At 32.6% G+C, this 23462-nt stretch overlaps 1 protein-coding gene across 1 annotated transcript; it reads left to right on the forward strand.

Annotated features, from left to right (window-relative positions):
- Positions 1-17008: 17008 nt before the first annotated feature.
- On the forward strand, positions 17009-22703 carry LOC143558947 (putative inactive leucine-rich repeat receptor-like protein kinase At3g03770). Its single transcript, XM_077047682.1, has 7 exons — positions 17009-18562; positions 18932-19065; positions 19898-20141; positions 20283-20494; positions 20580-20605; positions 20924-21035; positions 22307-22703. The coding sequence occupies exons 1-7, from the start codon at positions 17194-17196 to the stop codon at positions 22529-22531; spliced, it is 2322 nt and encodes a 773-aa protein (XP_076903797.1). The 5' UTR covers positions 17009-17193; the 3' UTR covers positions 22532-22703.
- The last annotated feature ends 759 nt before the right edge of the window (positions 22704-23462 follow it).

A 23462-nucleotide genomic window follows, 5' to 3' on the forward strand; every position in this document is an offset into this window, starting at 1 on the left:
AAACCTAACATGTTTAGTTTATGGTTTTTTAAAACTGTAACTAGCAGTTTGACCCATAATTGTAATCAAAACCGGCTAAATAAGCCATGAATCTTGGTTTTAACATCATATTTTTAGTGCCCGTGACTTGGTGTATACTATTATGTTTAGTAATACATTAAAAACAATTAAGTGACTCAGCTTGAATAATTTTGTGACATTTGGTCCATTTTGGACTAAGCTTTCTTGATACTCAACACTCGGACGACTCGTTCTTTACTATATGTTTATAAAATAGTCGAAAATCATATTAGGTTTATTGATTTTATACAACTTTGACTCTTACACCACTGAAAACCGAAAGTTTAAAAAAGCACCACAAGATTGAATTTTGAATGTAAAAGATGGTAATGGATGTTAAAATTTAAAATGGTTTGTGGACCACAACATATTTTAGTGAGATCATGCACGTGCGAATCTTTTTTTATTGGTTTTACTATGATATGAATCTATGAGTATGATACGGTTTTAGAATTTTGAATAACTTTTTTATTTTTCAACCTGGGTTATCAAAATATTAAAAATATACATTTATTAAGAAAAATGCATGCTAAAAAAAATGTAAAACTCCCAATATATGATAACTGTTATAACACTATCGACGGTTTTACAATTGTGTATGTCACTTTTTCACTTTTTGTCAAACCAATAATGTGAGGTTGTCTCCTCAAATAGTCTTTGTAAATAGTTATTTTGGTATTATATATACCATGTATTGTTACGATTAATATGCATCCAGTAAAATCTCATATTCTCATATTCTCATATTTTCTTGTTTCTTGTTAACTTAAAGTTCATATATTATTATAATAAGCTTGTTATAGTTAGGGCTAATATTATAACACGTTATCAGCACGAACCGCTTATATCCTAATCAAGAAAGGTAATAGACACAAAGGTATCTACATAAGCATCATAAACACTTCTTTAATTATGTATAAACATTGTTATTAAAATTTGATAACCATTCTAATTTTTATATGCACACTAATATATCATTTAAAAGTTAGATTTATTTACACTAACAATTTTATTCTTATTATTATGCATAATAATTATATATTTTTATAAAATAAACTGTATTTATTATCTTACTTTAAAATAATTAAATATTATATACACACACACACATACAAACGGTAATGTTACCGTTATAAAACGGTAATATAGCCGTTGTAAAACGGTTATAAATTTTCACTATAAATAACCAATTATTAACCCCATTTCATTTACAATAAACATTCTTCTTATTAAATTTATTCAAGATAAAGTTTTCAAAATGATTCACCCGGTTTTGCTGTTGGTCACTATAATGCTTATACTACTTCTCATTCTAATTTTTAATCTCCCATCTGAAGATTTCGGCATTTTCTTTTTCTTTTATATGTTTATAGCTCTACCAATGTATTGTATCTCATTGTTGATTGATATATATGGATTCTAATATTTATCTTATTATTTGCTCTATTATGTTTAGCAACAAAATGTCAAATATAGCAAAACTCGAATTCTCCGCACTCAACATTTCTGGAGAAAACTATATGTCTTGGACAACAAATGTCAAAAGACATTTAAAATCTATGGATGTGTTAGAAACAATCCAAGAATACAATGATTGCTCTGACCAGGATAAAGCAAGAGCTGATGTTTTCATCCATAAACATATTGATGAATTACTACAGCTTGAGTATTTTAATTATGATAACCGATATATGATATGGGAAGATTTGAAAAGCAGATTCGGTCATCTAAGGGAAGTTTTACTTCCTACTTCTAGAGATGAATGAAACAGTCTTAGGTTTCAAGATTTTAAGAGGGTAAATGATTACACCTCTGCTTTATACAGAATTTGCTCAAAGCTAGAATTTTGTGGGTATCCCGTAACAGAGGAAGAAAAGTTAGAGAAAACTTTCTCCACGTTTTATGCATCAAACATAAACTTGCAAACACATTATCGTTTGCAGAATTTTAGGAGATATCATCGTACTCAATATATCACACCAATAGCAATGCTATGGTAGGGTCTGAGGAGGGTAAGATGTAAACAGCCTTACCTCTATCCCATAGGGATAAAGAGGCTGCTTCCGGTAAAATAATGAATTATTGATGAAAAATCATCAATCTCCTTGTAGCAAAGAAAAATAATGAATTATTGATGAAAAATCATCAATCTCGTCCCACGGGTTCATTAGCAATAGCAGAAGCACATGTTGCTCACAAAAGTTCTCATAAAAATTATGGTCATAAATGGGAACAAAGTCGAGGACGAGGCCGTGGTCATTTTGACAAAAGACATTTTAATGATCATAAGCTTTCATTCAAATGGAACAATAATTCTTACGGTCGTGGTCGTGGCCGTGGCCGTGGTCGTAACCAGAGAGCCAATAATTATCATGTCCCACACAATACCAATTTCAACCACCAAAATAAATGGAATGAAGCTGGTAGGTCCGAAAACAATGGCACTTCATGTTTTAGATGTGGAAGTACAAACCACTGGTCAAAGGCTTGTCGCACAGCTCCACATCTGTGCGAACTGTACCAAGCCTCCCTAAAAGGAAAAAGAGAAAGAAGTGAACCATGTTGATAACTTTAATAATATCAATGCTGAGCTGAGCGTTGAAGACTTTGAGGTGGAACTTTGAAACAAAGTTGCTTGACTACTATTATTAGATGCAATTATTAAGTGTGTTCTCGTTATCTTTAATTATGTAGTTCCTCTTTCATGTAATACTTGTGTTTCAATTAAATAAAGTTCTTATTAAAATATCATATGTCTTCGTTATACACTTATTATTTTTCTTAATATTTTTCAAGATTTAAAATGAAAATCACCGGAGCACAAGATCAAACAAATGAAGAAGATATATGTATAGCGGATAGTGGAGCCACGCATACTATACTTAGATCTAAAAAATATTTTTATAAACTGAAACCAACAAAAGGGATCATCAATACAATATCAGGTCCTACAAACTTGACAGAAGGAGTAGGAAAAGCTAATTTAACATTACCAAATGGTACAAAGCTCAAAATATAAAATGCTTTATTTTCCCCAAAATCAACAAGAAATTTGTTGAGTTTCAGAAACATATATCATAATGGATATGATACTCAGTCAAGGACTGTTAGTAATGAAAAATATTTGCATATCATAAGCAAAGATCAAATATTGGAAAAATTGCCAATGCTCCATTCTGGTTTGCATTATACATATATAAATGTGCCTCAAGCACATATGGCAGTCAAAGAAAATTGTTGCGATTCTGGTATCATAAACCTATGGCATGACAGATTAGGCCATCCAGGATCCACAATGATGAAAATGATCATTGAAAATACACGTGGGCATCCACTGTAAGGTCAAAAGATCCACAAAATAGATAAAATGTCTCAATGTACATCTTGTTCTCTTGGAAAATTAATTACAAGGCCTTCGCCATTAAAAGTCGATAAAGAAACACCAATGCATCTTGAAAGAATTCAAGGTGACATATGTGGACCAATTCATCCACCATGTGGACCATTTAGATACTTCATGGTCTTAATAGCGCATCCAGCAGATGGTCTAATATCTCTTTATTATCGACTCATAATGTTGCTTTTGCAAAATTTCTTGCTCAAATTATCAAATTACGTGCACATTTTCCGGATTATACCATTAAAAGAGTAAGGCTTGATAATGCGGGAGAATTTACATCACATGCTTTTGATGATTATTGCATGTCTGTGGGGATTGTTGTAGAACACCCTGTTGCTCATGTACACACACAAAATGGCTTAGCCGAGTCGTTGATCAAACGCCTACAACTAATAGCTAGACCATTAATAATAAGGACAAAACTCCATGTTTCTATTTGGGGTCATGCAATTATGTATGCTGGATCATTAATCCGTGTGAGACCAAGTTCAAATCATAAATACTCTCCCACACAACTTGTTTCTGGAAATTAGCCAAATATCTCTCATCTTAGAATTTTTTGGTGTGCCGTGTATGTTCCTATTGCACCACCACAACGCACAAAAATGGGTCCCCAAAGAAGGTTGGGAATATATGTTGGATATGAAACGTCTTCCATCATAAGATACCTTGAACCTTTAATAGGTAATGTATTTACAGCACGTTTTGCTGATTGCCATTTTAACGAGACAATGTTCCCGGCATTAGGGGGAGAAATGAAAAAGCAAGAAAGAGATATATCATGGTGTGTGCCATCATTGTTACACCTAGACCCAAGATCGAAACAAAGTGAAACAGAGGTTCAAAAAATAATACATCTACAAGAAATTGCAAATCAGTTACCTGATGCATTTACTGATATAAACAGGGTCACTAAATCTCATATACCAGCTGCTAATGCTCCAGCTCGAGTTGAGATTCCAAGCAAGCAAAACCATAATAATGCACCTCATGAATCTCAAAAACGTTTAAAACGTGGAAGGCCAATCGGTTCAAAGGATAAAAATCCTCGAAAAAGAAAGGGCTCTGAGAAGGATACTGACCCTAAGGAATGAATGATTGACAAAACCTTCCCTCAGGAAAGAATAAATGATATAACATTTCCTCGGGAAGAAATAAATGATTCCAATAAAGAATTGTCAATCAACTATGGTAAATCACATATAATGTGGGATCGAGATGAAATGGAAAATATTGATGATATATTTTCTTATTCTGTGGCAAGTGATATCATGGAAGAAAATGATGACCCTGAACCAAAATCTGTAGATGATTGTAAAAATCGACAAGATTGGAACAAATGGAAAGATGCCATGCAAGCTGAATTAAATTCCCTAAATAATCGAAAGGTTTTTGGACCTATTGTCATTACACCAAAGTCAATGAAACCTGTAGGATATAAATGGGTTTTTGTGAGAAAACGAAATGAGAAAAATGATGTTACAAGATATAAAGCAAGACTTGTAGCTCAAGGTTTTTCTCAGAGGCCAGGAATTGACTATGAAGAAACGTATTCTCCTGTCATGGATGCTATTACGTTTAGATATTTAATCAGCTTAGCAGTCTCTAAAAATTTAGAGATGCGTCTTATGGATGTTGTCACAACTTACTTGTATGGATCACTAGACAGTGACATCTATATGAAAATTCCCGAAGGATTTAAACTCCCCGAATCATTAAGCTCAAAGCCTAAGGAAATGTATTCCATCAAGTTACAAAGATCATTGTATGGACTGAAATAATCTGGAAGGATGTGGTACAATCGTTTGAGTGAATATTTGATAAGCAAAGGATACACAAATAATCTTATTTGTCCATGCGTCTTCATCAAGAAGACAGCATCAGGATATGTGATCATAGCTGTGTATGTAGATGATCTCAATTTAATTGGGACACAAAAAGAAATTAATGAAGCGATTGCTCTTTTAAAGAAAGAATTTGAAATGAAAGATCTTGGAAAAACCAAATATTGTCTTGGTTTACAAATTGTGCATATGCATAATGGGATACTTGTGCATCAGTCAACTTATACTGAGAAACTCTTAAAACGTTTCAATATGGACAAAGCAAATCCTTTAAGCACACCGATGGTTGTTAGATCACTCAATGTTGACAATGATCCATTTCATCATTGCGAAGATAATGAAGAGATTCTTGGTCCTGAAGTACCATACCTCAGTGCAATTGGAGCACTTATGTATCTTACTAACTGTACAAGACCTGACATTTCTTTTGCAGTTAATTTATTGGCAAGATTCAGTTCATCCCCTACTAAAAGACATTGGAATGACATTAAACATATTTTTCGGTATTCAAAAGGAACTGCTGATTTAGGTTTATTTTATCCTAACGATTCAAAAGAAGGGTTAGTTAGTTATGCTGCTTATGCAGATGCAGGTTATTTATCTGATCCCTATAAAGCAAAATCTCAAACTGGATACGTATTTAAGAATGGAGGAACTGCGATTTCATGGCGTTCTCAGAAACAAACACTCATTGCAACATCTTCAAATCATGCTGAAGTCATTGCATTGCATGAAGCTTCAAGAGAATGTGTATGGTTAAGATCTATGTCACGACACATATTGATTTCTTGTGGACTAGAGAAAGATAGAATTCCAACTCCTATCTATGAAGATAATGCAGCTTGTGTCTCGCAAATGAAGGAAGGGTATATCAAAAGTGACAGAACAAAGCATATACCACCAAGATACTTTGAGTATACTCGAGACCTTATTAAAGACAATCAGGTTGAGATGAGATATGTCCAATCCAGCAACAACTCAGCTGATCTTTTCACAAAAGCACTTCACACAACTACCTTCAGAAAACATGTCCATGATATTGGCATGCGCCATATACGGACAATGTAACGACCTGCAACTTGAGGGGGAGCTATCTACTGCACTCTTTTTCCCTTAGCTAAAGATTTTTCTCATTGGTTTTTTTTAGCAAGGTTTTTAATAAGGCGGTACTTCAAGACCCCGAAGTTTTGAAAAGTTGTCATCCAAGGGGGAGTGTTATAACACTACCAACGGTTTTACAATTGTGTATGTCACCTTTTCACTTTTTGTCAAACCAATAATGTGAGGTTGTCTCCTCAAATAGTCTTTGTAAATAGTTATTTTTGTATTATATATTATATATACCATGTATTGTTACGATTAATATGCATCCAGTAAAATCTCATATTCTCATATTTCCTTGTTTCTTGTTAACTTAAAGTTTATATATTATTCTAATAAGCTTGTTATAGTTAGGGCTAATATTATAACAATAACAATTATTTAGATAAAATTTATTGAAATCAGCTACATTATTTATTTAGTTTGCTAGTTAAGTATCAGAAGTTCAGAACCGAGGCCTTTCCGATTATTGATGGAGTTTTCTAAAAAAAACCCTTTAATATGCCCGTATTGTCCTATACGGGGCATATTGAGTGGTTTTTAGAAAACCCCAGTAATTTTGTATTATTATGTTTTTTTATACGTTTTTTTGTTTTTCTTTTTACGTTTTACGTTTTATGTTTTAATTTTGTTTTTTTCCTTTTATATTGTTTTTATATAATAATTTTGTTTAAAAAGAAGTGTTTTTATAACAAAATATTTTTTACCAAAACAATAAACACGTATACACCAAACTAAAACATTATTATGTACAAAACATTATTATGTACAAAACATCGAGTTTGTACAAAATAAAACAAATATATATATAAACTGTAACCGTCGATGTCGGGGGCCGTAAACGTCGCATCGTGAACATCAACATGGTCGTCGGCCCTGTGTCTGACACCCGATCCCTGACTGTCGTCGTCCACGTCGTCACCCCGTCCGCGTCTAACGTCTGACGTGCTCGCCTCGTGGTAAAAAACGTTTAATAATAATAACAATAATAATGAATAATAGTAAATAATAATTACAATAATAATATAACAATAATAATAAACAATAACAATAATAATGAATAATAATAAATATTACATAATAATAATAATAATAATAATAATAAATAATATCCACATCCATACATGGCCCCTTTTAACAAAGAGGGGGGGGGGGGGGGGGCTAAAAGGGGACATATATGGCGCGTATAGCGCGATACGCGACATATAAGGGCTATTTCAACCATCCGTATCCCTGTTTGAACCTATATGCCGTGTATAGTGATATGCACGGCCTATAGGGTACGATATAACAACCTACATTCGTACCCTATAGGCCGCGTATAGCACAATACGCGGCCTATTCCCCTTAATATGGGGCGTAGTGTGCTATACGTCGCATATCAGGTACACCATATAAGACGAACACCCCTTAATACGTAACGTATAGTGCAATACATCCCGTGTTAAGGGGTGTATCGGGTGTCCCCAGCAAGACCCTTCTATAAACTACATCTTTTTTTTGTTTAAAAATCTCTTCACTCTTTGGCACGTTATTGAAAACTTGAACAAAAGTATTCTACCATCAGTCGGCAACATTTTGGTATATAACTCATAACAAAGATTCCATGAAGTAGGTAGTTTAGGTATGACTTTTGGGTATACAAAAATGTAGGCTAGAATTTAGGTTGATTCATAGTCAAGATACTCCACTCTGTATCATTGAATTTTTGAATCCTTTCGAACTTTCAGAAGTGTAAAATGTCACTACTTAGGCCATGTGTAGACTTGTAGTGGGCGTAAGGAAGGGGCGATTTTGGACGATTTGGGGCGTGAACACCGCCCCCTGGGCGAAATTGGGGCGAATTGGACGGGGGCGTGGGTTATTTATCGCCTGGAGAAGATGAAATTTATTATTATTATATTACTAGTGTGTATTATGTATATATATATATTTATATATGTTGTGTGTGTGTATATATATGTATATATACATATGTTGTGTGTGATATATATATATATATATGTATATATGTTGTGTGTGTGTATATATATGTATATTCCCTCATTTCGGTCAACACCATGGTTCGCAAAACCAACCGAACGTGAACTTACAATGGAACCCGAAGAACCTAAACCAACCGAGATATTCGTTTCAATTTCCCGACTTGAACCTAAACATGTACGCCAACCGAGCTATATGTTTTTTTTATATTTTTAGTTATGTTTTTTTTATTTGCATTTCTTTTTAATATTAATGCATTTTTATTTAATTATTTAAATAAATTTGTTTTTATTTGATTAGTTTAATTATAAAAAGAAAATAATAAAAAAGACACTGTGGGCCTAACTTGTAGCCCCTACACCATTACACCCCAAAAACAAATTTTCACTCCTTGCTAACTGGACGCCACTTGTCACAATTCGCCTCCAATTATAGCCCCTCCACTACACGTGGCCTTAGTCCCTAACTAGTAGTACAATAATAAATTCAGAGCTAGACTCAATAATGCAGGTTTCAAGCGATCCTACACTTTTTTTGATTTTGAAATTGAATCTTACACATACCATTGAAGTTGCCTTAAAAAATTAAATATCATCGTAATTAACTCAACCGATACCGACAGTGACTCGTATTTTTATATAGTGAAGATTGAAGTGCAAAATCAAAGGTGACATGTGATAGAGTGACTAAGGGGAAACACGATTCACTTTGGTAAAAAAAATGCGAAGTTAGCTTTTATGACCCGATTTGTCTCTAAAACGATTTTACAACCAAACCAGGTAAAAATATAGAGTTAAAAAGTTACACGATCTAACATTAAAATTAGTAAGTGTATAAAAGCTACCATGAGTCACCATATGTTCATATGATGGATAGTAACATTCACTTTTTTTAATAAAAAATCTCGACGGAAGCTAGACATCTCTTTGTAAAAAATCTTAATGTGCATAATTGTTAATTTTCTTAACCATAATGCGCTTTTTATTTTACAAACAAATAATAAATATTAAGGGTTGATGAATTATTGATTTAAGAAAGTAGTATTATAACAAAACCACTACAATATGATTTAATTTGCTTGCTTATGAATTAAGTTTAACCATTTATTTTGATTAATGGTCTCCCCTAACATTGGACTTCTTATCTTAAGTAACCCCTACTATAAGATTTGATTTCTTTTATTCCCGACTACATTATCCTTAATTTGCTATAAATTGTAATAAAGCTTGCTCTTTTTATTTTTTCACTTTTTAAAATACATTTACCATTAGTTGATAGTTATAAGAATGATTTTCTTTTTATTAAAAACAATTTAATCCATTCAATAAGCTAGGGTCGTGATTTGTGTCCTAAAATTACTTCATTAATCATTATAATGTTACCTCTATATCAACGATAAACATTAATATAATTTTTCACCAGCTTGAACAAACGATTAAACATTTTAATACACATATCCGTTATGCATTTAGAGTTTTAGAGATGATATATAACTATATAAGTATATTTACATGGTTGAAAGATGGAGGTGAAAGATGAATGACACCATTTGGGAATTGGGATGGAGTAGTATTTACATGTTGAAAAATGGAGGTGAGAGATGAAAGAATGTATTAATGGTTGAAAGAGGAAGGTGAAAGATAAACTCATATAAAATAATATAATAATTTGACACTAAGGTGATGAATGAATACCCATAGTCCAAAAACACGGGTAGATACCATTTTTAAATAGACAGCCACTTTATAAGTTTTCTTTGAAAAAAAAAACTTTATGAAGGTAATGGCGTGTTATGACTTATATGATTAGGGCTGTTCATGAACCGAACCGAACCGAACCGAACCGAACGTGGACATGCTCATATTTGGTTTGGTTTGTAAGCGAGCCGAGCCGAACCGAGCGAATTGAATTTAAAGAAACGAGCGATATTTTTATGCTTGAACTTGGTTCGGTTGGAAACCGAGCGGCTTGGTTCGGCTTGGTTTTGCTTGATTTCGTACAAAGTTTCCAATTTTGAATTTCTAAAACTTCAAAATATCATTAATTCAAGACTTTCAGCTCTATATTGTCTAAAGTTCCACCTTTAAAATGTATAAAACTCAAAGTTAACAGCAAAAGATATATAAACGAGCGGCTATGATTTAAATATGAACTTTGAATTCAACACAAAAGATAGATATTTTAAAAACCTTAAAAAAATAGTATACTTTTATATATATTCATAAAGTTTATATATACAACTAACAAATAAAAAATAATTCGAGCAAAACGAACCGAACCAAACCGAGCGAGGTTTTGCTCGTGCTTGGATTGTTTTTAAACCGAACCGAGCCGAACGGCTCACTTCCAAACCGAGCCGAAATCGAACGAGCATTTTTCGAGCAATTTTCGAGTGAACGACGAACGAGCGGCGAACGGCGAGCATTTTGGACAACCCTAATGATAGCTATAATTACCAGGTTGTTGGATTATTGATGATTAACTAATGATGGGAAAGATTGCTTCTTGTGAGTACCAATGGTCCAATATCAACAAACAGCAACTGAGTGTGTACGGTGGGCCATGAGCCGAACAAAGAAATTAATTTTTGTAAGTTTTCTTAGCTCGTAACAAAACACCTGCCACCGATGACTTTCGGTTTAACCTGTCAAACATATTGATTCAATCTCGTTTAAAAAAACGTACACAAATTAACTTTTCTTAATTTACCCATTGGATTATGAGCCTGGCCGACAATAAACTAATTTATAAAAGGATAAAAAGTTTGTACATCATAGCATAATAGCATGCCGTATTTGTTGTTAGCTACCGCTTATACTAATATCACTGCCCTCGTAGCAACATGATATCACATATGTAAAATTTTTTAGTAGGGTTCAGCGTGTCGTAAATGGAACCTCTTCAGTTTCTAGGTCCCAAAGCTTCGTTTTTAGCAGGATTGATTTTGCTATTCAAAAGGGGGTTGCGGCGCAGCTTTTTGCCCGTTTACCTGTCACTTTATTATAATCGTTTTATAGTAAATTATATATATGTGATTTAAAATTGGCAACTAAAAAAAAATGTAAACTTTTGTCTTGTAAAAATCAATTATGTACATTTTAAAGTGGTTGTATACTCGTATGTATTAAAATTTCAAAATAAAAGGGAATATCTCATAGAATAACTCATTTATGAAATTAGCGTTACAGCTTATTGTTGAAAATAGGAACAATAACTAAAACATAGAGGGTGATAAAATAAACACATTTTTGTTTTGATTACTTGACGACAACACATGTTTTAAATTTTAGATGGAAGACTTTTTTTTCTCCAATTATTTATGATCAAGTACTACTCTACTAGCTCATAAATCATAATCATTTTCGTATTAGTCGTACTAAAAACAAAATCAGGTTACCTATGTGCTTTTGCTTCATGATTTTTTATTCTTTATTTTTTACCAAATACAATGCGGGTGTTCAACGAGGCAACTTTAAACCGAGTTAACATGAACTCATGTTCGAGATGATAAAGCATGTGTTGACTCTTTGATACGAATTGGGCTTAGCTTCAATGCATCTGGACACAATATATAGCATGTTGAGTTCTCTTGTTTTTACTTTATCCATTTTTGTGTCATCCTGTTTTTTTCTTTTTTTAATAAAACTAAGTCACAATATATATTTTGTTCATTATGAGGCTAGAACCCTCATCATTTGAAGGAACTACACTTACCTTGGTACCAAGTGGGCGATCCCTACATTCATTTAGATAGTTTTATCCATTCATTTTTAATATTTATAAACACTCAACTGTAAAATATTTGTTTTTTTACACATTTAGACAATTTACTTTACATTACATTTTATTTTACTATCAAAATTCAAAACTAGTTTTGATATTATGATTGTGGGCTGAAAAGGCAGCCAGAGTTCATTTTGTGAGAAAAAAACATAACAAAGCCCACTTATAAAGAGGGGGGAAAAGAAAAAAAGAAAACATCTATGTGACACATTTTCGGTTTAGAAAAAGATTAAACGGTTGAAAATGACTTGTGTATTTATGAATCCACAAAATTTAAATTCTAAAAAAATATTGAAATTAATATCTAAAAGTATGTTATTAAACATGTGAAACACTAATATATGTTTTACATACTCATGTATCATCTTATCGTAAGTTTTAATATAACTTTTGTAGCTATTGTTAATGTGTTAGCTAGTTATTTGTGATTATAGTGATTTTCATTGAACCAATACAACTCTTATAGAAGAAAAAAACATATTTTAACCCTTAACCCGAGTCTCTTTTATTTTGCCAACTCCAAACAAATCATTGTTTTGGTAACTCCAAACAAATCATTACATGTAGTTAAGTTTGATTCTTCGTTCAGCTAAGGAAAACAAAAGGCATGTGTAGGGCTGTAAGCAAACCGGACGTCCTGTCGTCCGTTCGTTAAGAAGTTTGTTTATGTCCGTCTATTTAATAAATGAACCGGACATAGACAAAAGAATTTCGTTCGGTAAGCTTAGTGGACGAACACAGACAACGGCCAAGTCCGTTCGATAGTGTTCGTGAACGTCTGGTAACGTTCGTCCGATTACGTCCGGTAATGTCCGTCCGGTAACATCCATCCGGTATTGTAAGTGTTTAGATTTATCCAGTTACTCCAGCATTGTAATTTAATTGTTGAATTTCTAGTGTTATTAATTTCCAAAGAACAATAGCCAAATAATCGACATTCAAAGAACAATAGCCAAACAATTAATTTCATATTCGAATCGTTTGCCGAATTTATGTAAGCGTAAACTATATTAACTTTTTTCTAATCTCTCTAAGTCCTAAAATGTGTTTTATTAAAAGTTCAGACCTTAAATCTAGTTTAAATGTGCAATTCCTTTAATAAAACACGACCCACTAAATGTTCCATTTGTGATTCACATTAGATTTACAAAATTTAAAACGTTGAGACAAAATAATATAAAAAAATAATAAAGAATAAATAAACCAATTGAATTGGATCTCAAAACATGATATCAAACAAATAAAACAAGAATAGAAAAATATATACATACATAGGATACATTTAAAAATCAACAACTTGCAAAAACTTTTATGGATTATAGTTGGCTTTCAAATCATCAAATGTATTGGCACAGAGGAGAAGACTCCCAGTTGACTATTAAAATACTTAAGGTCAAATTTGCCCCCTTACAATTACAACTTTTATTAGTAATTAATTATATCTGTCATTTTAGTTTTTTTTAGCTGGGTGATAAAGACTTTTGAGTTTAAAAATGATGAGTAGAGAATATGATTCAGGACTTAAAATGTGTGTAGATTTTATGCTATAGTAGTTAAGGGTAAGAGTAGAAGTAGATGAGTGTGTATCTTAAAAAAAAATAAAAATGTAATTACATTTGTCCATTACGCTTTTATTACACTACTTTTTGACCCTCCCAAATAAATTTCTTTTAACCCGCCGCCGCTAATATAGCTGCAAAGTCTTGAAAACTAGTGTTGTGTGCTACAACTGTAGTTTACTCGTAATAACCGGATACTAAGAAAGATACGTCATAATCTTGTGTTTTTGGTAAACATATACGTAAGAGCTAAGTCTAGAGGAAAATGTGCATGATATACCTAAGGGCTAAATATACGTAATGCAATTTATTATATACTTGTGATTATTAGAGGTGAGTGAGGAGTTTGTTTAATGCTTAAAATGAAATTAAAATTGGTAACTTCTCTATTGTCTGGATTGAGACAAGTGAATATAAAGCAAAAGGTGTACACTAAATGAGGTTAAAAATTATATTGTAATTTATATGTGTACATATATATAAATAATAAATGACAAAAATATGATACATGAAGAAAGTAAATATAGTTAAAAATAAACATGATGCTTATACACATACAACGAAAAGTTATAATCAATAACAACTGGTCTTTGAATTTATCATTCAAGTAAAAAAAATATACGCACGTTAAAATATATGGACTCCAAAGTTCAAACTTTAACCTCATTTTTTACTCATAGAGTCGGTCTCATGATAATTGTTATACGATGCGTCGATGCTCATAACATTGTCATATGATCGCAATATCATCTCCTGATATGATTTTGTCTACATACCTCGTGTCACACATTTGTCCAAAACTTTCATACTTGTTAATTTGTTATCATTAAACGGTCATCCGCCCTTTGTTAGATATGTCCCAAAGGCAATTTTTATACGGACATAATTTCAAAGGTGGTCATGGCTAAATTTTGTTTCATATCCAGAGTTTATAAGTTAAGAAGCATGAAATGTTAGGGTTTCATATTTTTTAAGAAGCAGTTTAATTTAATTTTGAAAATAATAAAGGCCTAACAATTAAAAGTTATTGCGACGTTAGTATATTTCCATAAAGAAAATGGGTTGACTTAACTTCAAAGCTCGTTTACGTTCTCTTTTTAGGTACCAGTGTACCACATAAGGAACATTAGCACTTAAGGTTTCAATTCTTTTTCTTATGAAGAAAACCATCGATGCGTTACCTTTTTTTTTTCTTTTCTTTTTTTTTTTGAATTAAAAAAGAAGAATGTCAATGTGGGTTACAGCTTACAAGTTTTAAAATGTTAGTATAAAATTAAAAAAAGTTGCTAAAAAATTAAAAAAAAAGAATCTAAAAAGATGTTGAGAATCGCAAAAACCGCTAATACACTTGTAAATTGATGTTTTGACTGTGATACATAAGACGGTTGCATAACCACCACATTTTTCTCCCTCGAAACCTTGATTTATCTAATGCACTATGTACAAATGTATTATGCGGTTCTCGTAACTCTCAACATTTTCTTGGTTATGAAAAAAATGCATTAATATTATCAAAGCAATTGTTAAATTACTCGAAATGATGGGAAATTCTTTGAAAACAAAAGAAGCATGTAGACGGTTTCCAACTATTTTTTAGTAACTCGGATAAAAAAAATTACTAAGGGATGTTAAAAAATGTTATATTTTAAAATACTTGGACACTTGAAAGAAAATATATACGCGCTCGAACGAAAATACACTGAAATAATAAATCAATTATTTTGACATATTAGAAACTTGATGAGGCGTAAAACAAATCATTCACTTGATAAACTTTAAAACAAATTAGACTTTATGAACCTAAAAGTAATCAATCATTTGGACATGTTATAAACTTGATAAGCCGTAAAACAAATCATTTACTTTATAAACCTTAAAACATATTAGTCATTTCGGTATGTTATATTTTCCATCAATCTTAAAGTAATCAACCATTTTGAGTTTTTGACACGTTAGAAGTTGATAATCCACAAAATAAATTAATAATTTGACACGCTATGAAACTTTAGGAACCCTACATTACTTTCACAACTTTTGGACACATTGCAAGACTTGATGTACCTATCCATTGAGACAAAAATGGTGTAATGACTTTGATTGTATGTTTATGTGTGTCACGTATCATAAATAATTTATTTTATTTTACGCATTATAATACTTAATGAACCTGGTCTATATGATGTGAATGAACGCTAAACTGGTCTCATATTATAAAAGTAAATTAAAAATACACCAAATTAGCCAAAGAAATCAACACTTACCCATCTCGATGATGTACACCAGTACACCTATATATGTTCGGTTCTTTAGCTCAAAACCGCGTATACGAATGAGGAATAATTATAAAAGTTCAATCTTTTAACAGACACAAAACCCTTTCAAACTATCCTAGATGGCATATAATCTATCACATATTCACATGAGTTGATACTATTACATTAAAAGTATATCATCAATAATTAAGGTAGTGATTCCTTGAAAGTTGAAAGTTGAAAGTTGAAAGTAGTACCTTAGTACATGGGGTCTATTTTTCTTTTGTTTCTTGTCATATAGTCAAATTAACAACCTAATACAACCATTTCCCATTTGTCTTGTCTTAATTTCCTCAAACTCCCAAACATAATATTACCGTACAAGTACACCTGGCCCATTAATCTTTTATTATTATTAATTTAATTAACACCTCTCTTCTTCTTCCTCCATAATATTACCAAAAGCTTTCTTCCTTTCTTTTCTTCTTCCATTAATTACTTCACCAGTTTCAAATCTTGTGCTTCAACTACTCTCCATTATAACACCACCTCCTTACATTTATTTATTAAACTCACATCACCATTTTCTGTTAAATAATTAAATATTTTTATATTTAAATCCAGCCAATCATTTTATTATAAAAAACAAACAATAACTTACTGAACTAGTAAAAAGAAAACAACAACAGATGAACACAAGATGCATTAAATGTCCCACAACCAGACTTACATCATCTTTGTTTGCTTGTTTCTTTTGTACTCTTCTCTTTATCTTCTCATCTAAAACCAGTTTCCCCAAACATTCTCCTCTTTAAACCAACTTTATCTTTCTTGTTTCAAACACACATTCATTATTATTATTATTATTATTATTATTATTATTATTATTATTATTATTATTATTATTATTATTATTACATTACACAAATCTCTGGCCTTTGGAGTTTGGATTCAGTTTATGATTTTTATAATCACTTATTTCAGATTCATGCTTTTAATGCTCTGATTTCTGACTTGACCACTTACCTTTAACTAGTTTTGAATGTTAAATTTCAAAACTTTGTCATACCACACATGTGCCTTGTGACTTTGTCTTTATATCATATATCTTAAGGTGATTTCATCACTTTTTTGTGTATCTTGAGATGGGGTTTCTTTGTTCTCTTGTTGGTTTCAAGAAGACTGTTTAAGGGTTCAAATTTGTTTACCAAATGAGGTGCTACTGCTCAAATTTGGTGGCTTTTATACTGTTTCTTTCATGGGGTTTCTTTATCTCAAACACCCATGAACTACAATCAACTCAAACTCAAATTCTTCTACAAATCAGGAAGCATTTGGAGTACCCATTGCAGATAAGCATCTGGGAAAATTATACTGGTGATTTTTGCAGTTTGGGTTCAAGCCCACAAGTGAGCATCAAATGTGAAGGTAATTCAGTCTCTGAGGTTAAAATAATGGGTGATAAGCTTTCTAAAGTTAATGATTTTCATGGATATGCAATAAAAAACCAAACTTTATCTGAAAGTTTCTCAATTGATTCATTGGTAGTCACATTAACAAGATTGAATACTTTGAAGGTTCTTAGCTTAGTTTCTTTAGGAATATGGGGCCCACTTCCTGATAAACTGCATAGGATATCTTCACTTGAACTTTTGGACTTGAGTTCAAATTTCATGTTTGGTTCTATCCCAGATGGGATTTCAAGACTCATAAAGCTTCATACTTTAACATTAGATGGAAACTTTTTCAATGAGTCTGTTCCGAACTGGTTTGGTTCGATGTCGAATCTCACCATTCTTAGCTTGAAGAACAATAGATTAAAGGGTGAATTTCCATCTTCAGTTAGCAAACTCACAGTACTCACTGATGTTTCCCTCTCACATAATAACCTCACCGGTGAGTTACCCGATTTAACTACCTTATCTAGTTTAAATCTACTGGATTTAAGAGAAAATCGTTTCGATTCTGAACTACCATTATTGCCTAATGGAGTTACAACAGTTCTTTTAAGTGACAACTCATTTAATGGCAACATTCCTGAAGAATTTAGCAAACTGAACCACCTCCAACACCTTGATCTATCTGCAAATTCATTGGTGGGCCCGCCGCCATTCGGGCTGTTTTCGCTGCCGAACATAAGTTATCTGAATCTTGGATCCAACATGTTAAGTGGGTCCCTTCATAATATCATCAAATGTGGTGAAAATCTTGGATTTGTTGATATTTCAAACAATAGGTTCACAGGTAGTCTTCCATCTTGTTTGGATACAAATTCTAGCAATAAACGAGTTGTGAAGTTTGACGGGAACTGCTTGATCACGGGTAACGAACAGGAAAATTCAGATAATATTTGCAAAGAAGAGTTTACCAAGAAGAAAAGATCATGGGGTAGTACTGTTTGGATTGTCATTGGTGTTATTGGTATAATGGTGATATTTTTGGTGATAGTTGCATTTGTTCGGTTAGCTTTTCGTAAGAGGGAAACTCGAAGAGAAACTGATTCTTTACAACACACGGTGCCAAAAGTTATCCAGGATAGTTTACCTTCCGGGATTTCTTCTGAAGTTCTTGCAAATGCCAGTAAGTTTGCCTAACTGAATTTGCATTTTGGAACTGATTTTTAATGTTTGGATGAACAGATTCTGATTCCTATTATATGGTTACAACTTACAAGTAATTTGTTTTGGATAGTCAGTCTAAGGTTTAACTAAAATTACTTATTTACCCTTAATACATAACTTAAGACACTTTTATTTCCACTTTAGAAAGCTCATGTATATGCACATGCAAATGTTATTTTGTACAATGGTTATTTAATATCACATAATCACTTCCAAATCACACATCTAAAGACATAAAAATATTATCATTTTATGGTTGAGAGCTCATTATTAAGCAAAAGAAAGGACCATCAATGATTAGTGTTCTTCTCTAAATTTTTAACTTCAGGGATTATATCAGAAGCATCTAAGTTAGGGACACACGTTGTACCATCGTGTCGTGTGTTTTCAATAGAAGAATTGGCTGAAGCCACTGATAATTTTTCCGCATCAATGCTTCTAGGCGAAGGCTCAATCGGAAAGGTAATGCAATAAATGTTTGTTTGTTTTTTTTAACAAAATTGGCAAGTTTTGATTTTTGAGGTCAAACCAGTTAAATTTACAACGTGAGATTGGTTTGTATTCTCCAATTTGCAAGAAAAACTTAAAAACCGAGTTAATGTTGTAATACCATACTACACATAGAATAACATATATGTAACAAGCAAACTCCAAAACAAAATTTGTATTGTGTTTCTAAAGTCTAAACTATTAGGCTTGACTTCAAAAGTCAAAAATTGAATTCATGTTTAGGATGCATTGTTTTGTGAGTGTGAACAAAAACACATGTTACCAAAGTTTTAGATGGAGTGAAATTTTGACATAAAACGACCCTAACACGAAATTCGCGGTTTTGGGTTGAGTTTAAACGGGTCAGAGTCAACTTCAGGTCGAACCCACAAACACGTTAGCTAAGTGATTCGTGTGCGTGTCAACCAGGCGGATTCGTGGGTTGACCCATTTATTTACTTTTTTTTGTTTTTTAAAATGTGTTTTACATAATCACAACTATTAGGGTATTTTTATGCCAATATTTGAAATTTTAAATATAATATGGCATAGTTAAAACATAATTTCTTCAAATAAAAAAAATAATATGTAACTTTAAAAATTTAAATTATTAACATGTAAAAAAATAAACTGACTTTATTTTTGGGTTAAACTGGTCGTGTGAAATTATCGGGTTCGTGACAGGTTAGCCAACCTGCGAACACAACTTGTTTAGCAAACTTAAGTTTCCGTTGACTTGAATAATTACACTTTAGTACTTTGGCTGGTGCTGTCAGAAACAACCTAAAAATATACCTTTTTGCAGCTTTACAAGGGAATGTTAGAAAACGGGAGCTATATCGTTGTTCGGTCCCTTTCATTATTCAAAAAGTATTCGATCCGAAACCTTAAAGTTCGGTTGGATCTTCTGTCAAAGCTTAGACACCCTCATCTTGTTGGATTCTTGGGTTATTGCATTAATGATGAAGGTTTAGAAGATACCACTTCAAGCAGAATATACCTTGTTCATGAGTATATATCTAACGGAAATTTCCGCGCTCATCTCTCACGTCAGCATGCTCATAGCTTACTGAACTTTTTAATAAAAATGAAGGAAATATTTTTAGTTAGTTTATAACTTTCAATATCGAAGTTTAAGGGCCTATGTTTGGTATCACTCTTAAAGTATTGTTTTGAAATGATATCTGCAGAGTTTTCTCCAAACCAAATCCTCAAATGGCCAGATCGGTTAGCAGTTCTGATTGGAATAGCTAAGGCGGTACATTTTCTACATACGGGTGTGATTCCTGCTTCTTCAAGCAATCGGTTAAAAACAAATAATATATTGCTTGATGAACATTGTTTTGCAAAGTTAAGTGACTACGGAATGTCCATAATAACAGAAGAGTTGGAACAGTTTGAGGTTTTTTTTTTCTTATTCCTTTGTTCTTTTTATTTGATTTTTTGATAAACTCCGTGTCATGAATTTTGACTGTATCGTGATGTAGGCGAAGGGAGATGGACCAAAACCATGGTAAGGTTCTTTGCTAACATTTTTTAATTCTAATATGTTTGCGCGGATTGCATAAAAATGTAACTAACTTTGGTCCAAATGAGGTTTCAGTTAAACCATCATTGTCTTCACACATAAAAGTAACTAAAAATTTCAAAACAAAATATTTAAAGTAGTTTGTGGATGAGTACAAAGTTGGTTACCTACAATGGAAATTGGACCACAGTTTGTTACTGAAACAAAAACGGGCTCGAAATGGGTTACTTTTTAATGCATTTACCCAAATATGTTTACGGTAGTGTAAGGATTATATGTGATGTATGCAGTCAAATGTTGCAGGCATGTTAAAAAGTTGGCTGATGATGTATATGATTTTGGATTCATTTTGCTTGAAGCACTTGTTGGGCCCGTTGTAACAGGAAAAGGCGAAGCATTTCTGCTTAATGAAATGGTATGCCATATCTCGTTTCTTAACTCAGTCGGAGATCCAGAATTGTTTAGGGGCGATTTCGTATATACCCTGGAAATTTCATGATATCATGTTTATCCAAATAGAATGAAATCAAATATATTGACTCAAAATATTTAAAAAAATTTCATATTTACTCATTTTATTCAAAATATTTAAAATTTCATATTTACCCATTTTATTAAATGCAATTTGTCTTATGAGTTATGACCATTATACCCTTATCTTTCTTCATACACTAAAAACTCATATTCTATTTCAAGTTTTAAGGGAAAACTGGAGAAGTATTAATGCTATAGATTTGAATATAGGTAAATTTAATATTATAAATTCCATTGGTTAAATATGATATTATACCAAGTTTTGATGGGGATATATGGAATTATTTTATAAGGAGCGATTTTTATGAGTGTCATCATATCTTAGTCTTCGGATGTCTGTCAACTATATTTACAGTCATCGGCAGGGCCGTCTGAACGTTCATGGAGGCTTAAAGCGAATTAAAATGTTGGAGCCTTTTTCAAAATCTATTTGATGTAAACCCTCTTCCTTTTCCCGAGCTTTGGACGGGCAATAATAAACTAATAAGTTTATAGTTGGCAGAGTTATATTTAATTTTTTGTTTCTTTAACCTTTTAGAATGACCCGATTCAAATTCTCGTATTCTATTTGACATTATAAAAACCTAATTATAAATAATCTAAGATTCTAACTATCGGCCGCCATTAGCTTATGTCCTTATTTTTATTTTGTTTTTCTACCATAATACAAGGATGAATCATTAATAACATGGGCCTCACTCGTAACCTGTGGCCCATCAACAAGTTCTTAATAAAAAAAAACCCAGTTTTAAAAGAACAATACATAACCCATATAAAATTGGAGGGCTAGAAATAATGGATGCCCAAAGCCATTGCCTTATTTGGCTGGCCCATGGGCCAGGCCTGGTCATCGCCTTGTCGGGTGGGGTCAGCGAGTTTAACTACTTATCTTGCAAAAGATTCATAAAGATTATTTCTTAGCATTTCTAAAAAAAAAGGATCAATCTTTTGTATGCTTATGAGACCGAAATCTTTTGGAAGCCAAGCTTTTCTTGAAAAGGATTCATTAATAATAATCTTTTCATGTTTATGCAACAATTGTTTTTCGGAAACTTTAAAAAATTCATAAAGATCAATCTTTTTCGTTTATGCAAACATAAATCTTTCGAAAGTATTAACAAAAAAACATATTTTTCTTCGTTTATGCAACAGAAATCCTTTGGAAGCCAAGATGGCAGGCAAAGAATTGTGGATCCAGCGGTGTTGACAACTTGCTCACAAGAATCATTATCGATTGTGATATCGATCACCAACAAATGCATATCTATAGACCCAGCAAACCGGCCCTCGTTTGAAGACGTACTTTGGAACTTACAGTATGCAGCTCAGGTACAGGCCACAGCTGATTCTGAACAGAAATCAGAAGGTGCATCTTAATGACACGAGCTTGAAAATCGACTTAATTAGTAGCAGTAGCGGATACAATTCAAAATTAAGATTCATTCATATATTAGGCACATAACTAGATGTTGCAACAGCCATAAACCATTGACTATTGTGTTGTAGTTACCATTCTTGTAACAATATGTAAATCTCTATTTGTTTAATGAATTCTTTTATGTTATTAACCTTGTTTAGTAATGTGATATTGATTTGTTACACATGCGCGCATGCGACAAATTTTGAATGCACAACCCCCTCAACCCCACTGGTCTTACATGGCGCCTCAAATCCTAAATGGCCTGTTTGAACTTTGAACCCCCCCCCCCCCCCCGGTTTCATGTCACGCGGCTCATTTGGGGGATAGCCAATAGAAAAAAAAAGTTTGTTTTTGACTTTTTCACTTCTTTATATTATTAAATAATGGAATGTTGGATAATGATGGAGAATGACCCATAGCAGGGGGTTGAATGGTGTGTTAAATGATAGAGGAAAAATTGACGTGACGAATGACGGGGGAATGACCAAAATGAGCATACCCCTTAGCCTAAGACGAGTGGGTGATTCAAGCTTAACAGAGACATAGATTAAACAACTTATATGGAACCATAAATCGTGTGTGTTATCTATCTCTAGTTGGCTAGGAAGCACGGAAACGCGAAACAGAGTGGAGTCCCCATCCCGGGGATGGTGTTGGGACGGGTATGCCGAGGAAACGCCGCCGAAACGTTTCCCGGCTGCTTTTGAAAATCGGGGACAGGTTGTTATAAGTTTCCGGGCTTGGGTAAGGCGTAGAAGTTTCTGAAACGTTTCCCTTAAATTTTAGAGCTTTCTAATTAATTTTTTAAATTCCTAAAATAGGTTTATAAATTAATTATAACATGAGACGTTTGAGTTTAGTTTGATGGCAGGAAAAAAAGCAAACAAA

The sequence above is a fragment of the Bidens hawaiensis genome, unplaced genomic scaffold (genome assembly GCF_021521415.1).
Source record: "Bidens hawaiensis isolate Kalapana, Puna unplaced genomic scaffold, B.hawaiensis_p1.1 tig00019675_1, whole genome shotgun sequence".
Classification (NCBI taxonomy): Eukaryota; Viridiplantae; Streptophyta; class Magnoliopsida; order Asterales; family Asteraceae; genus Bidens; species Bidens hawaiensis.

Coding starts and splice junctions, on each gene's coding strand:
- LOC143558947 (XM_077047682.1), top strand. CDS start 17,194: ATGAGGTGCTACTGCTCAAATTTGGTGGCTTTTATACTGTTTCTTTCA. Junction 18,563..18,931: donor TGAAGTTCTTGCAAATGCCA/GTAAGTTTGCCT, acceptor TTTTAACTTCAG/GGATTATATCAGAAGCATCT. Junction 19,066..19,897: donor GCGAAGGCTCAATCGGAAAG/GTAATGCAATAA, acceptor ACCTTTTTGCAG/CTTTACAAGGGAATGTTAGA.